Genomic DNA, 13541 nt, shown 5'->3' with positions numbered 1-13541 from the left:
TTTGCTACATTAGAAAAAGGACTCTTAACATTTTGAACGGATGTGGTAATTTTTTGCGATACCTTAGGTCTCTATTCCACTTCATTTTAATTTAAATATGCCACCTGCATCTCTTGATCAAACTTTGATTTACTTACGATTTTCACATTCAAACATTTAGAATTTTTGGTGTGAGTATTCACTATACGATACTTTGAATCTCTCTTTGCATTTAACTGTTTTTTTCCTCTCTCCCTCTCTCTCTTTCAAATTTATTTCTGCGAATCATACATTTTTCTCCTCTTTAGCAATGATTTTCAGGACATTTTTCATCAAAAAACAAAAACCATATGGGAATGTTTTCGGCGACTCCTATCCTATGGGCTGTCCTAATAAAGCTGTACTACTTATTCATGTTTTTTTTTTTAAATTTATTTATTAATTTCTTTTTTTTTTTTTTACTGATGAACTATGAAGCACGGTTTTGTATAACCGGGGCCGCCGAGAGACAAGGCGTGCACCATGTTAGTTTTGTCGCCGGCCCTCCCTCCCATTATGCTAATTTTACTCTATGCACAGTAATTCGAGCCGAGCCCATAGTTTCCGACTAGGCAGACATATCCACTCTGCGGCCTAGTGAAGAGTGTGCTGTACTGAATATTTTTTTTGCGTTAATAAAAATGTTTGAAACGTACATTTCTGCGGCCCTTACTTAGATCTTCTTAATAAAAGAGAATCATGGATGTACCTAAATTGTATCTTAAGATTACATTTTCGATTAAAATTTTACAGAAAAAATTCTTTTTGTCACTATTATTTCAATTGTTCATTTATAATTAATATTTTAATTTTTCAAAACAATGGAGAATTTCCCTTTTTCTTCGTTACTTGCATCGCCAAAATGATATTGGCGGCCCCACTTCTAAAAAACGGGGGGGGTGGTGCTACGGCAGCGACCCTGAGTATGAAAAAAGTATTATTAATGCATCTATTTCTTGTTGATTGAGTTTAAATATTTTTTCTTTCCAAAATTCAAAAATTTCATGTTCTAAAGAAGGAAAAACCGTCTGGAAAAAATCCCCCTCAAAAATTTTGATGGCGCAACTTGCGCCATAATCCCCCACTGTGGGCACCCCTGTTCCTCCCCCCTCCTTCTTCCGTAATCAAACCTTATAAACACACAAATTTACGGGGTGGAAACTCTAGGGCTCAAGAGCATAGCAGAGCTCATCCACTAGCTCATCAACATATTTAATGGGGAGCAGAGAAATCTACATCTTAAGTAAGCAGAAGAACAGTAACTAATATTAAGTTAAAAAATTCAAAAGAAACTTGAGCCCAATGCCTAGTTTTATATTAAGATGAACCTCGCGAGTCAGAACATGTATAAAATTAAATTTATTTATATTTTCTTTCATTATTTTATTTTTCCGAGATAACTTGGGAAAGCACGAAAAAGGGAATACAATCACAACTACTAAGTTTTGCTATTGCAAAAGAAGAATCAAGAGAAAAAAATGAATATCTTTTGAAGAGCCTTGCTTGCTAAAACCAATTACAAGTATTTTATTTGATAACAAATAGAAACTGGAAACGGATAAAAATTTTGCCCTAAAAAAATTACAAAAGGTGCAAATTTTTACGGATTTTAATTATTTTCTATGGTAATAAAAGGTCTACATCGATTAGGCCTAGCTGGTGGTGGATGGAACCGGCGGGCCACATTGGATTTTGCAATTAAATAGTATAAAAATAAATCCATGATTTTTCCTTCCTTTCTTTCTTTTGATCATATAAATAATCATGATAGTTTCATAGGGGCCGCCAACATATTTCATTCCTAGATTTTTAAAAATATCATCCTGCAAATCACAGATTATTTGGAAGAAAATGTGTGGGCCGCCGAAGCATGTTTGAAATAGAAAATAAAAGTTAAAATGTAGTAAGCGAGATTCAAATTATACAAATGAATAGTCACACCAGTAGTTCTAAGCAGGACTGAGGAGTTGGAAGAAAAATGACCGACTCCAACTTCGGGAATTTTAAAGCTTTCGACTCTGATTCCACAAGAACCGGCAGGGTTGCAGATTTTAATTGAAAATGATCGACCCCGACTCTTGAAGTTTTAGACTTTCGACTCCTGACTCCGACTTCTCTACCTCAAAATCAGTCCGACTCCAACTTCTCAGACTTGGTTCAGGGTTTTGAATGCACAAAACAAAAGTAATGTGTGTGTGTTGTGCAATCAAAAAAAAAAATAATTAAAAAAAAAGAAACGAAACTTAATAGTATGGTCAGCACCATGCTAAACTTAATAAACAAACGAAGGTGAAAAATCGCGAATCTCGTTTTTTAAATTCAATGGTTTGCCGCAGTACTGAAAAAAGGCTGTTACTACTTCGATCAATAAATTTTACACTTAAAGTTATCTATAAAAATTAATACATTTAAAATAACTAAACGCGTCTAATGGACAAAATTTTGTTTTGGCTCTCCTGAAAAGAGCCAATTTTTAGATTCGTTAGTTCAGCATGGTGCCGACGATATTACACAATAAACAAATTTATTAAGTATCAAAGTGATTAACATTAATTGCACCAATTTTATCTTGTGTAAGGTTTTTTCTTTTTTTTTTTAAATTTACTATATACCTACCTTTTTTTATTTTTAAAATTTTTTGAAGCACTTTTCATGATTCGAAAATGCATAACCATTAGTTTCAAACTTTTTATTGATCATGTCAGTTGAAATTTGTCATACTTTCAAATTTTAAGTTTGCACTCACTTTCCAGACCAAGAGGAAAAAGTGTAAATTCTAAGTCTTACCCCAAAATTTCCATCATGGAGCTGTTTTGCAGATCTACGGAGTCGGAGGGAAAATGGTCGACTCCAACTTCAAAAATTTTAGAGCATTCAACTGTGACTCCTTTACCCTAACGTCAGTTCGATTCCAACTCTCACTCCGACCCAGCAATCACTGGCAGTGTTACAGGCATTGAGGGAAATTGACTCCAACTCCGACTCTTTCATTATTAACCAACAAATTCCGATTCAGACTCCTTCTCTCCAAAATCAGTCCAACTCCGACTCCGCAGCACTGCTTTTTTTACACTATTTTAGCACTTGAAAAAAAGCATATTAAAAAAAAAAAAATAGAACATAACTTGCAAAAAAAAACTTAAACAAGACTGAGCCTGGTACCAATTTGTAAGTTGGTTTGATCGATTTCGGAGGAGCAATGTTGACTTTTGAATTAGACCTGGTCCAATCAAATAATTGCAGCTGTATGGACTAAGCGCAGCTTATTGCAGGCTTTACTTTAAGTTAGAAACATGAGTTTCGACTACATGATAATATCTGAAAAAATGAAATTTGGAAGCAAAATGTATATTTTTTTCAATTGCCTTTATCACATGATTTATTTATTTATTTAATTTGGCCTTTTCTAAAAGGTTCACCCCTCCCCCTCCTCCAGACATTTTTCTCTAAAAGAACCCAACGCTGATGCAATACCAACCCGACGCTTAATTATCCAATGATTGTTTAGTTGTGCCAAACCTGATGTTTAGTAAATCATTCTCATTTCTTCTTCATTCCCAGCAAAACTATTATGCCCCCTAGTATGCAGCCCCCTAGTATGATCCCCTGATCCCCCAGTATGCAGCCTACAAACAAGATCAATATAAGTTTTTGAGAAACATGTATTTAAAATGTTAAACATGCATTTGCTTTTATTACATTAGTCAAAAGAATTTTTTTTCTTGCGTTTAGCATTTGCCCACAAGACATCATTACACTAAAAAATTAAATCTACTTTAGTACACTTCCTTGTATGAGGCAAAAGGATCGTTTACTCATCGATATGTTTTGTTGTAGAATAATCCAACAATAATCAGATAAATTGTAAATAACTATAGTAATAACTTACTTGTAACTACAGAGTGAAAATGAAAAATAAGCTTGCAGTTATTTACCCAGAGAAATATTTTAAAACGCACCAATAGTGTGTCTGCACACTTGACATGCTGAAGGGCTGTTTAGCAAATGTAATAGAAAAGGAAAAATCTCCGAAGCATGTTTTTTCTCCGATGACCCCCCCCCCCCTCTCCCCCCCCCCCCCCATCTCGTCCTGGCTGTTGTCATTCGGTACGTATTTGTCTCGTAACCCGATAACCAGATGACGACGCCTTAGGTCTCACCGGAAATCACTACATTCGGCAGGGACGTGGATAGTCAAGGGGAGATTGTACTCTTTTATTAGTCGTCGACACCCTGAGGTGTCGATACCAGCTCATCGATAAATAGAAATTTCAAGGATGAAAAACACACCATTTCCCCCGTAGCCCTTATTTTATCACCATCTGGGCGACGTTAAAAGGGGACTTACGGACTCGGGCTAAATTGCGGGTGTCAAGGTGGGTGGCCCCGAAGGGAATTGATTTTTTGTTTCCTTTTTTTTCATATTTAAGATACTTCTACTTTTTTCTACTAATGTTTTTCGAGTTCATATCCGAGGAAAAAATTTTTCATTTACGATAAACGCCAAAGCAAACAGATTCCCCGACGAAATACAAAATTTTCCCCGACGGGGGGGGACAAGACGTTTCCGACAGGGGGGCAATTGCCCCCCCCCTGCCCCTCCCTTGGAGCCATGTCTGGTACTTGAAAAAATAACTTTCACTTTAAAGTGCTTGAAAACCTTGAAAATTTGGAAAAGTGGATACAAACCAAAAATTTATAAAAAATGAAAGGGATTAGGGGGAGAAATGCAGAAATATGTCAAATTCAGCTCCTTGCCCCATCCTGCATCAAAAATGCAAAAATCATGGTTCTCACGTTTCTGCAACATATTACTTGGGATAAATTTTTGTGACTCACGTGTTTTTATATCTTGCTGTTTATTTAAGTTTGAATGCAGTATTTAAAAAAAAGCGCTACCTCTATTTTTTTCCGTTTTCTGCACTGCTTGTAATTGAAAAAAAAAGTTGTTGTAATGACAATTCTATACATTTTTTCCTTTTAAACTTAAAATAGTTATTTCTTACAAAGTTAGAACAATAGTGTAAAACTGTACAATCTAATACTAATTTTCAGAGACTGGATAGGGCAAATGAAGTGCCTTAAATAGTTTTAATTGTTCTTGAGTCCTTGAAAAGAATAAGATGAGTCTTTAACATTCCTAATCAAAGTGTGCTTCATTTTTTTAAATCAATTGTATAAATTATGAATTGTTCAAATGGGCAGCATGTTACGCTCTTGTTACTTATTTTACACCATTTAAGGCAGTGAGAAGCAAAGGGATGCAAGTGGAAAAATTAAAAATTTTGAGATAACCAGTACAAATAGTAGATGAACCCCTCCTCTGTCTTGGGGCAAAAGATAGTATTAGTAGCGCTGGTAGGTGCTGCTCAATAGCATGATTTATAAAAAAAATTCAATGAAAGCCTACCTAGGACATAATCTTTATACGTGTTAATCTCAAAACTTGAAAATGTCCACTTACATCCCTTTGCTTCTCACTGCCTCATTTCTTTTAAAGCATTTTTTACTATTGATCATTTTGTATTTAATTCATTGTTGTATTTGTGGGCGGGTGGGAGGCGTGATCAAAAGCTTATGGAATTGACCCTAAAGCTGATGTAAGCAAATAACAATGCACAATTCTTCTTTTCTCCCTCGCTTTTTCTTTCTAAGAGCTGCTGTCATTGATTTGTTGACCCGAATAAAAATTTTACTGTGTATTATCGTAATTTGCAATTTAGCCTATTTTTTCCGATACTTTTTCTAGTTCCAATTACCCCTCATAAGACTCAAAAATGCAGAATTTTATATCTATTTTATAAAAATTCCTCCGGGGAAGAAACCCCCGAACCCTGAGATTGTAGATATTCTACACCCTACTTAAAGGGACACCATTACCTTCTTGGGTTTAATTTAAGAAGGGCAGCAGGCAATATATTAAAAAAATGACACAAAATAAGTACGACAGGACCTTATGTATTTCAGGAAAAAAAGACAACATAGTGTTTGGGGGGGGGGGGGAATGGACCTTTTCGCCATCAACAGAAAAATTGTCCAGACTACAAGAAAGACCCTAAACCAGCCAATATTGCTCAAAAAAAAAAAAGACTGCCCCCCCCCCCCCCCCCCCCCCCCAGGAACTCGGTCCTAAATCCGCCTATGAATGTAGGCAGAAATGACTAGTAGTTTTTTTAAAAATGGCATTTGTTTTAGTGAAATCATGACTAAACTGAGTAAAATACCTCATTTCTTTTTCCCTTGCTACTAATACGTATCTCTGACTGAATGTTTCTTTTTTCTAACTTGCTCCGATGTGCTATAGCTTAATGGACAACTTTAAACCTACTTTAAGCCATCTCTGAAAACCTCAACTTTCATTAAAAGTTGTGGTTATCATTAAGAGTAAATTGCATTTTGCTATTTGTTGCCAAAGATAAGGAAAGCAACATAACGCCATTCTTTACATATTTTTTATCAAGACTATGCAATCGTTCCTCGTGAATATAAGTGTTAGTCATGGTTTGGTAGTGCAAGATTGAATCTTTTTTCAATTTCAGAAGCAAGAATTTGGTTTCATAAAAAATACTATTCCATAGCTGCCAACTTGTATGATTTAGCCGTACATTGTAAGATTTTCACTTTTGTAAGATTGTACGGTCTTGAGGCAGATTTGTACGATTTTTAGGTTTTTGATTTTAATTTTACAATAAATTGAGAACAGTTGAAGTTTCCTTTTACTTCCAGCACTTTTAAGAGCAACCCCTAAAGGCGTGATGTAAACGACGTTGAAAAGCACAAAAATTCTCTTCTGTTATTCTCTGCTACTCGTCTCCTAAAGGCTTTCATTTGAAGCCAACATTTGGCACGATATCTCGGTTGGCAAAGCAGTTTAGCGCAGAATGATACGTTTTGCGGCCAAGCAGCAAGAATGTACCAACGTGATTGGTGGGGTTTTCCAGCGGCGTGCAAAAGGGCGTGGCCTAAACATAAATCTCTGATGCGTTACACATCGAACATGTAGGATTCTGTCTGACTATTATCACTCACAGCGATGTGTTTGTTATAAGAATTATATGTGGTGTTAAAAAGTTTGCTATTCATTTAAGTTAAAATGTCTAGTGCTGAGAAATATGACCAGATATTTCTGGAATGTTATTAAAAATATTGTTCTTTAATACTCAAATCATGAAAAGAACCAAACGTTGCATTTTGTTCAGTTTTCAGTACTAATATCAGGATCGCACGCGGAGGAACTAACAACATCAGACATCATATTTTCACAAAAAAGCACCAAGGCCTGTCAAAAACTACTGTTGAAAGTGCTATTATTGGGACATTTTCCCAAGAAGAAATGGACGTTGATGTAATAAATTTTTGAAAGCTGCAAAGTCAGTAACTTTTCAAAGTTTAAGTTCAAAGAAGTAAAAGTTTATTTATTTACTTATTTTTAAATTTATTTATTTATTTTTTTTTTATTTTTATTTTTTTTTTGCTTATAAAAGCACAGATCAAGTAAAGTTAAGGGTTTGAAAATATTATAATTCTTTAAATTTTAATACTTTGCTTCATAATGGTCAAAAAAGAATAGAAATATAGCAATTGTAAGATTTTTTAATATTGTAAGAATAATGTTGTAAGATATTTTAAATTGGCATGTTGGCAGCTATGCATATTCAGTAACAGTCCAAGATTGTTTTTCTTAAGCAGATTATGCCGTATAGTGAGGAATAGGCTTATTGTACTCTCTGATTACTTTTCAAGGTATTTTCGATTACTTGCAGTCCTGAAAATCTGTCAATACTACCTGTTACTCTAGAAATGTTCAACACAGCCACAATACAATGAAAGCTCACTTATCTGCCTATTCCAATTTTTGAATATCATTGATTACTATAAATGTTGGTTTCCTATTTAAAAAAAGGAAGGGAGGAGGCAAATAGCCATGTAATTGGCATGTGCCCAAGACATTTGTGTATCACTTTTTTTTTTAATGTAATTAAAATTTACTTATTTATTTTTAAGGTGGTATCACATAATAATAAAATTACATTGAAACTTTTACCGGATTACAATGGCAGTTACATATTGTCGCCTCAGAGCAACAGTAAGATATCTAATCCCAGGAATAACACTAAGATATCTTGCTGTTGCTCTGGGACGACGATATTTTTAAAAGAGAAGAAAATAGCAAATGATTGGTAATCAGATTGGATAATTGATTTTTGCTTGAACAAGAGCACAGCTCAACCACATAAAACAGTAGAGAGGTTTATTTGTATATGATATTTTGTTATTTCACTTCTCAAACAGAATGTTCTTCAATTACAGATTTATAGTTTGAAAAAACAACTTGAATTTCAGCAAGAAAAATTAGCAGCACTGGAAGGATTGCCTGGAACTGAATGTAGGTTGTGTAATCTTAATCTTATATTTTTATTTTTGCTTGTTCTGTGTTTTAAATTTGTATAACTTTAAGTATTTCTTAAATTTTGTTTTCAGCAAAAGTGGAAATGCTTTTCGATATGTTAAATAACAAAGAAGATTTGAAGATTGCTTTATCAAGTATATTTGACATGGTAATTTTTTTCACTTCTCATTTAGTAGCAATTATCTGATTTGTATTCAGAGATAATCTAGTGTAAATTTAAATCCCATTACTAAGAGAGAGGGGCGTGAGCTAAATTAGTAAACTCTAGTTAATACCAAAAATTAGAATATTTCAAGAGGATTTTTTTCTGTTTGTAAACTTTTAGCATTTATTTATAATGAGTTAAGAATAGCGGTACAAGCAATGTGAATGTAAACTGATCTTCCTTCCAAATGCTAGTGAAAAAACTCAACAATAAGCAAATCATTTAAATAGTGTAAAACTGTTGACGATGACATGTATAAGTTTATATGTTTCAATAAAGCAGGTCTTCCCAAACTGTGGCCATCGGACCCCTTAGGGGTCCTCCCACCCTTAGTAAGGGGTCTGCACCAAACTTCAGAAAAAGCAGTTCATAAAATGTTAAATGATGTTCAAACAATGCTTTTGCATTTAGAAAACCAAAATTTTCACCTCCAGAGCATGAAATTGTCCATCAAGCATTACTTCTTGACATCCCAAGATAAAATACTGCAAGAGCAAGTATATGTGGTCAAACCATTTTCTGCTTTGACAAAGCCATGCAACCTGTCATTATGTGAATATGGATGTTTGATGGGAATAACTTCAGACTGCATCTTGAAATCTACCTTCCAGGATTCTTACCTCCCATTTTCGGCTTCGTCTGGAAAGCAAAAAATACCATCCACTCATCGGAAAAATAAAGTGTGCTCTTCTCTTTGCCACAACTTACCTATACAAATACGGATTTTCAATTTTTGGGTTTAGAATTTTATTGTAAATTAGCTTTGTTTCTCTTTTATTCTAAGCAATGATGTTTGTTTCTTTCTGTTGCCATTTGACATATGTGTTAACAAAAATCCTTTGCATAATCGTTTCAGCAGGACTGACGTCATCAAAACAACCAACCGAGTTAACTGGGTGCTCTATTCGGACATAACCTTTATTTATTATCTGCCTTTTTTATTGTTTATGGTCAAGATCCTAAAATCTTTTCAGCATATGAAAGTTATTTCTTTATTCATGGTTATTTTAGAAACTGCTTTTTTCTGCCTCTTTTTCGGCTGCATTATTTTTTGTTTTATCGTCTATATATATGTTTTTAGCTCATCAACGTTATTTCTTTCATTCTGTTGCAAATAATAAATTGATAACCATTGTACAACCATCTGCACTTTTTAAAAAAACTATATTTTTACATTAAAAGCCTATTAATATTTAATAAGTCTTGATACTTTAATTTCATGCAATGAACCAAGCAATATGTGTCACTTAGTGTAAAATGCTGGCTGTTATTGTACATAAATATTTTGGATATAGTTTATTAGATTTAATTCAGTTTGACCTGTGCACAAATTATAGTTGATAATGCATGTATGAATAATAATAATAATATATATTTTTGCTAAATGAAAGTACTCATAATTTCTCTTATTGACACCTATTATTGACTTAAATAGGAATTTTTCCAAAAAAATGTTTTACTGATGTTTTGTTAACCCTGCATTACATGCAATTATTTAATGCTTAAAGCATTAGAATCTGATGTCCGAGTATTACAAAAACATCAACTTGACATCTCTTTCATTTTTGAGGTAGCCTGTGCAAGGCTGGGCCCCATAGCTAGTTGTGTTAAAATAAGTTTTATTATTTAATGAACTTTAAAACTCAGAACTATTCTTTCATCTATTTTGACAAAAATAATTATCATTTCATGTCTCTTAGACATGACACACCTCACTGTTTGACTTAAGTACCTTTTTTTTCAAGCAATCATCCAGTTGGTACAAATGAATCTACGACAAGACTCGTTAAGTGCCTAAGTTTTCAAAAATGGAATTGGAAGTTTATTGCTATGCAAACTGTTGAAAATAACACAAAAAATAGGTTTTTTTTTTTTTTTTTTTTTTTTTTTTTTTTTAACAATTCTTATTTTCTTGGAAAATCCAAATTTTTACCCTTCACATGTTATCTTCAGAATATTATTTTTTCCTCATTGCTTTAGTCGCTAATGTGCTAAAAACTGACAATTTCATTTAAATTATGATTTCTTGGGAATTTTTTTTAAGTATTTATTACTACAATTGTGCAACAAATTCAAAAATTTATTACCTTAAATTTTTCTCATAGTTGCCATGTTTGGTTAGTTGCCATGGAAGTGGACAAGACTATTAATTGCCTAAATTCCAAAAAACCGAATTAGGTGCTTATCTGAAAGCAAACTGTTGAAAATTTCACAAAATTGGCATGAATCATGTTTTTTTTTCTCTCTTTTTAATTTATTAGTTCTTGAAAAGTGATATTTTATCTTCACAACTGCATCCTCATTACTTCTGTGGCTTTGTTATAAACTAAAAAAGAAACTATTTCATTTAAAGTAGTTTCTTGCCAACTTCTCATTTATTCATTCTGAAACAATTCAAAAACTTATTTTAGCTTAAATTTTCCAAAATGCATGTTCTTGTAAATAAATAAGTATTGAGAAGCCTTCTTTTAAAATGTGCAAGGTTTTATTTATTTATTTATTTTCAATGAAAGTTCTAAAAACTACCCCCTGCCTCTCTTTGGTACTTCAAAGTTTAGTGACAGGTCTAAGCTTTTTTTTGCTCTAGTGGCTACTGGTCACTTAGAAAATTGTAGAGTCTTGCTTTATCATAAAAGCGCTCTTTCAACCTGGAAGACTTCAGCTGGTTCATTTTGCTTTCATGATCAGATACTTCTAAATTAAATATATATTTTACGGAGTCCTTGCACCTGGAAAGTCATGGGAAAACATGGATTTCACCTATGATTGAATTTGGTAAAGAAAAATAAGGATTTTCAAAGGAAAAAAAAGTTTAAAAGGAGTAAAGCAGAGATTTTTCAGAGAGAGAAAAAACATTGTATACATTTAAATTTTTACCTTATATAACTTTTTTCCATTAAAATATAAGTGAAATTCGCAATTATTTCTTTTTTACAAAAATAAAAAAAAAATCTCAAAACTTAGGCTTTTTTACACAATGAGGGCCTAAAAATAATACCTGGTTCAACCCCTATATAGATATTAGCTGCCCTTCAACTTTTATCCCTCTTTATAATCCAATACTGTGTTTAACTGTAACAGTTAATTCCCTCCAGCACGGTTATTCCTTGTTCCAGACTAATGAGTCCATAATAAGGACGAACCTGCAGTCTGTGGATGGGATAATCAGGCTGTCGGTATGTTGCATGTAATTAATTCCTTATGTGAAATACACCACTAGCTCAGTCAATTCCAACCAAGGACTGCAGTTTTGTGCTTATTAGCACTCATCAGCCCGGCATAGGAGTGACTGAGCTGGAGGTGGAAAATCTCTTAAGGAAGCCTAGAGTGCCAAAAAAACTGGCAGCTAATACAGAATCAGCACTGACCAGACGAGTGACTGGAACAATGGTTCAGTTCAATTCAAATATTGAAGGCAAGGCAGGTATATTCAGTAAGTTACTGCCCTATAGCCAGGGCTAAAGCAGAAATACGTGAAATACACCGCCAGCTCAGTCAATTCCAGCTGAGGACTGCAGTTTCGTGCTTATTAGCACTCATCAGCCTGGCGTAGGAGTGACTGAGCTGGAGGTGGAAAACCTCTTAAGGAAGCCTCAAGTGCCAAACAAACTGGTAGCTAATACAGAATTAGCACTGACCAGCTATTCACGTATATACCTAGCTATTTCAGGTATTTCTGCTTTAGCCCTGGCTATGGGGCGGTAACTTACTGAATATACCTGCCTTGCCTTCAATATTTGAGTTGAACCGAACCATTGTTTCGGTCGCTCGTCTGGTCAGTGCTAATTCTGTATTAGCTACCAGTTTGTTTGGCACTCTAGGCTTCCTTAAGAGGTTTTCCACCTCCAGCTCAGTCACTCCTTTGCCGGGCTGATGAGTGCTAATAAGCATGAAACTGCAGTCCTCAGCTGGAATTGACTGAGCTGGCAGTGTATTTCACGTATTTCTGCTTTAGCCCTTGCTATGGGGCGGTAACTTACTGAATATACCTGCCTTGCCTTCAATATTCGAGTTGAACCAAACCATTTGTTTCGGTCACTTGTCTGGTCAGTGCTAATTCTGTATTAGCTATTAGTTTGTTTGGCACTCTAGGCTTCCTTAAGAGGTTTTCCACCTCCAGCTCAGTCACTCCTTTGCCGGGCTGATGAGTGCTAATAAGCATGAAACTGCAGTCCTCAGCTGGAATTGACTGAGCTGGCGGTGTATTTCACGTATTTCTGTTTTAGCCCTGGCTATAGGGCGGTAACTTACTGAATATAATTAATTCCTTATTTTCCACTCAATATTAAGTTTTTTCAAATGCCCTTTTAATTAGATACTTTCATTCTCTTGTTAACAGCTGATTGCAAAGGAAGCTGAATTTGTCTTCAATGCTGAGACATCACAAGAAGTGTTTTTCAAACAACAGGAAAAAGAAAACATGATTATGAAACAAAATGTTAAAAAAGATTTAGAGGACTACGATCTAGAAAAGAAAGGTCTTCAAACATGTATTGCTCAACTCGAACGTACTATTAAGCTTCAGGTATGCTTAATTACTTTTGTGGAACTTTGTTTAACACGTTTATAATAAGTTAGTAGAAGGTTTGGCACTGAGGTTAAGTTAATATTTTGATTCTTAAGCATTCTTATATTTATATTCTTCTGTAATAAACCATCTTTTTTTTATTTATTTATACTTATTGATTACTTTTTACTCCAGGCACCTTGCAGGTATCATGTATGTTTATGGTGGATGCACTATTAGACTATTGATGTAGCCCTCATTTCCAATTATATGATTAAAATTTGCATTCATGTTTTTTATCTATAAATGCTGCATACAAGTTCATACTTTCCTCCGGGTGTAGTTAGGAGAGAATAGTATTGATAGTTTTTCCAGAACAATACATTTGTATGTGCTTTGTG

The 13541-nt window shown here is 34.1% G+C and overlaps 1 protein-coding gene across 1 annotated transcript in view; it reads left to right on the top strand.

Annotated features, from left to right (window-relative positions):
- LOC129219025 (myosin heavy chain, clone 203-like) overlaps positions 1-13541 on the top strand; it is an 86730-nt gene that overhangs the window by 21598 nt on the left and 51591 nt on the right. Inside the window, exons 4-6 of the mRNA XM_054853344.1 lie at positions 8329-8404; positions 8500-8576; positions 12973-13158. Of these exons, the coding sequence (XP_054709319.1) occupies positions 8329-8404; positions 8500-8576; positions 12973-13158 (339 nt within the window). The remainder of the gene's footprint in view (positions 1-8328; positions 8405-8499; positions 8577-12972; positions 13159-13541) is intronic.

The sequence above is a fragment of the Uloborus diversus genome, chromosome 3 (genome assembly GCF_026930045.1).
Source record: "Uloborus diversus isolate 005 chromosome 3, Udiv.v.3.1, whole genome shotgun sequence".
In the NCBI taxonomy this organism is placed as follows: domain Eukaryota; kingdom Metazoa; phylum Arthropoda; class Arachnida; order Araneae; family Uloboridae; genus Uloborus; species Uloborus diversus.
This window is presented reverse-complemented; position numbering and strand designations above follow the sequence as displayed.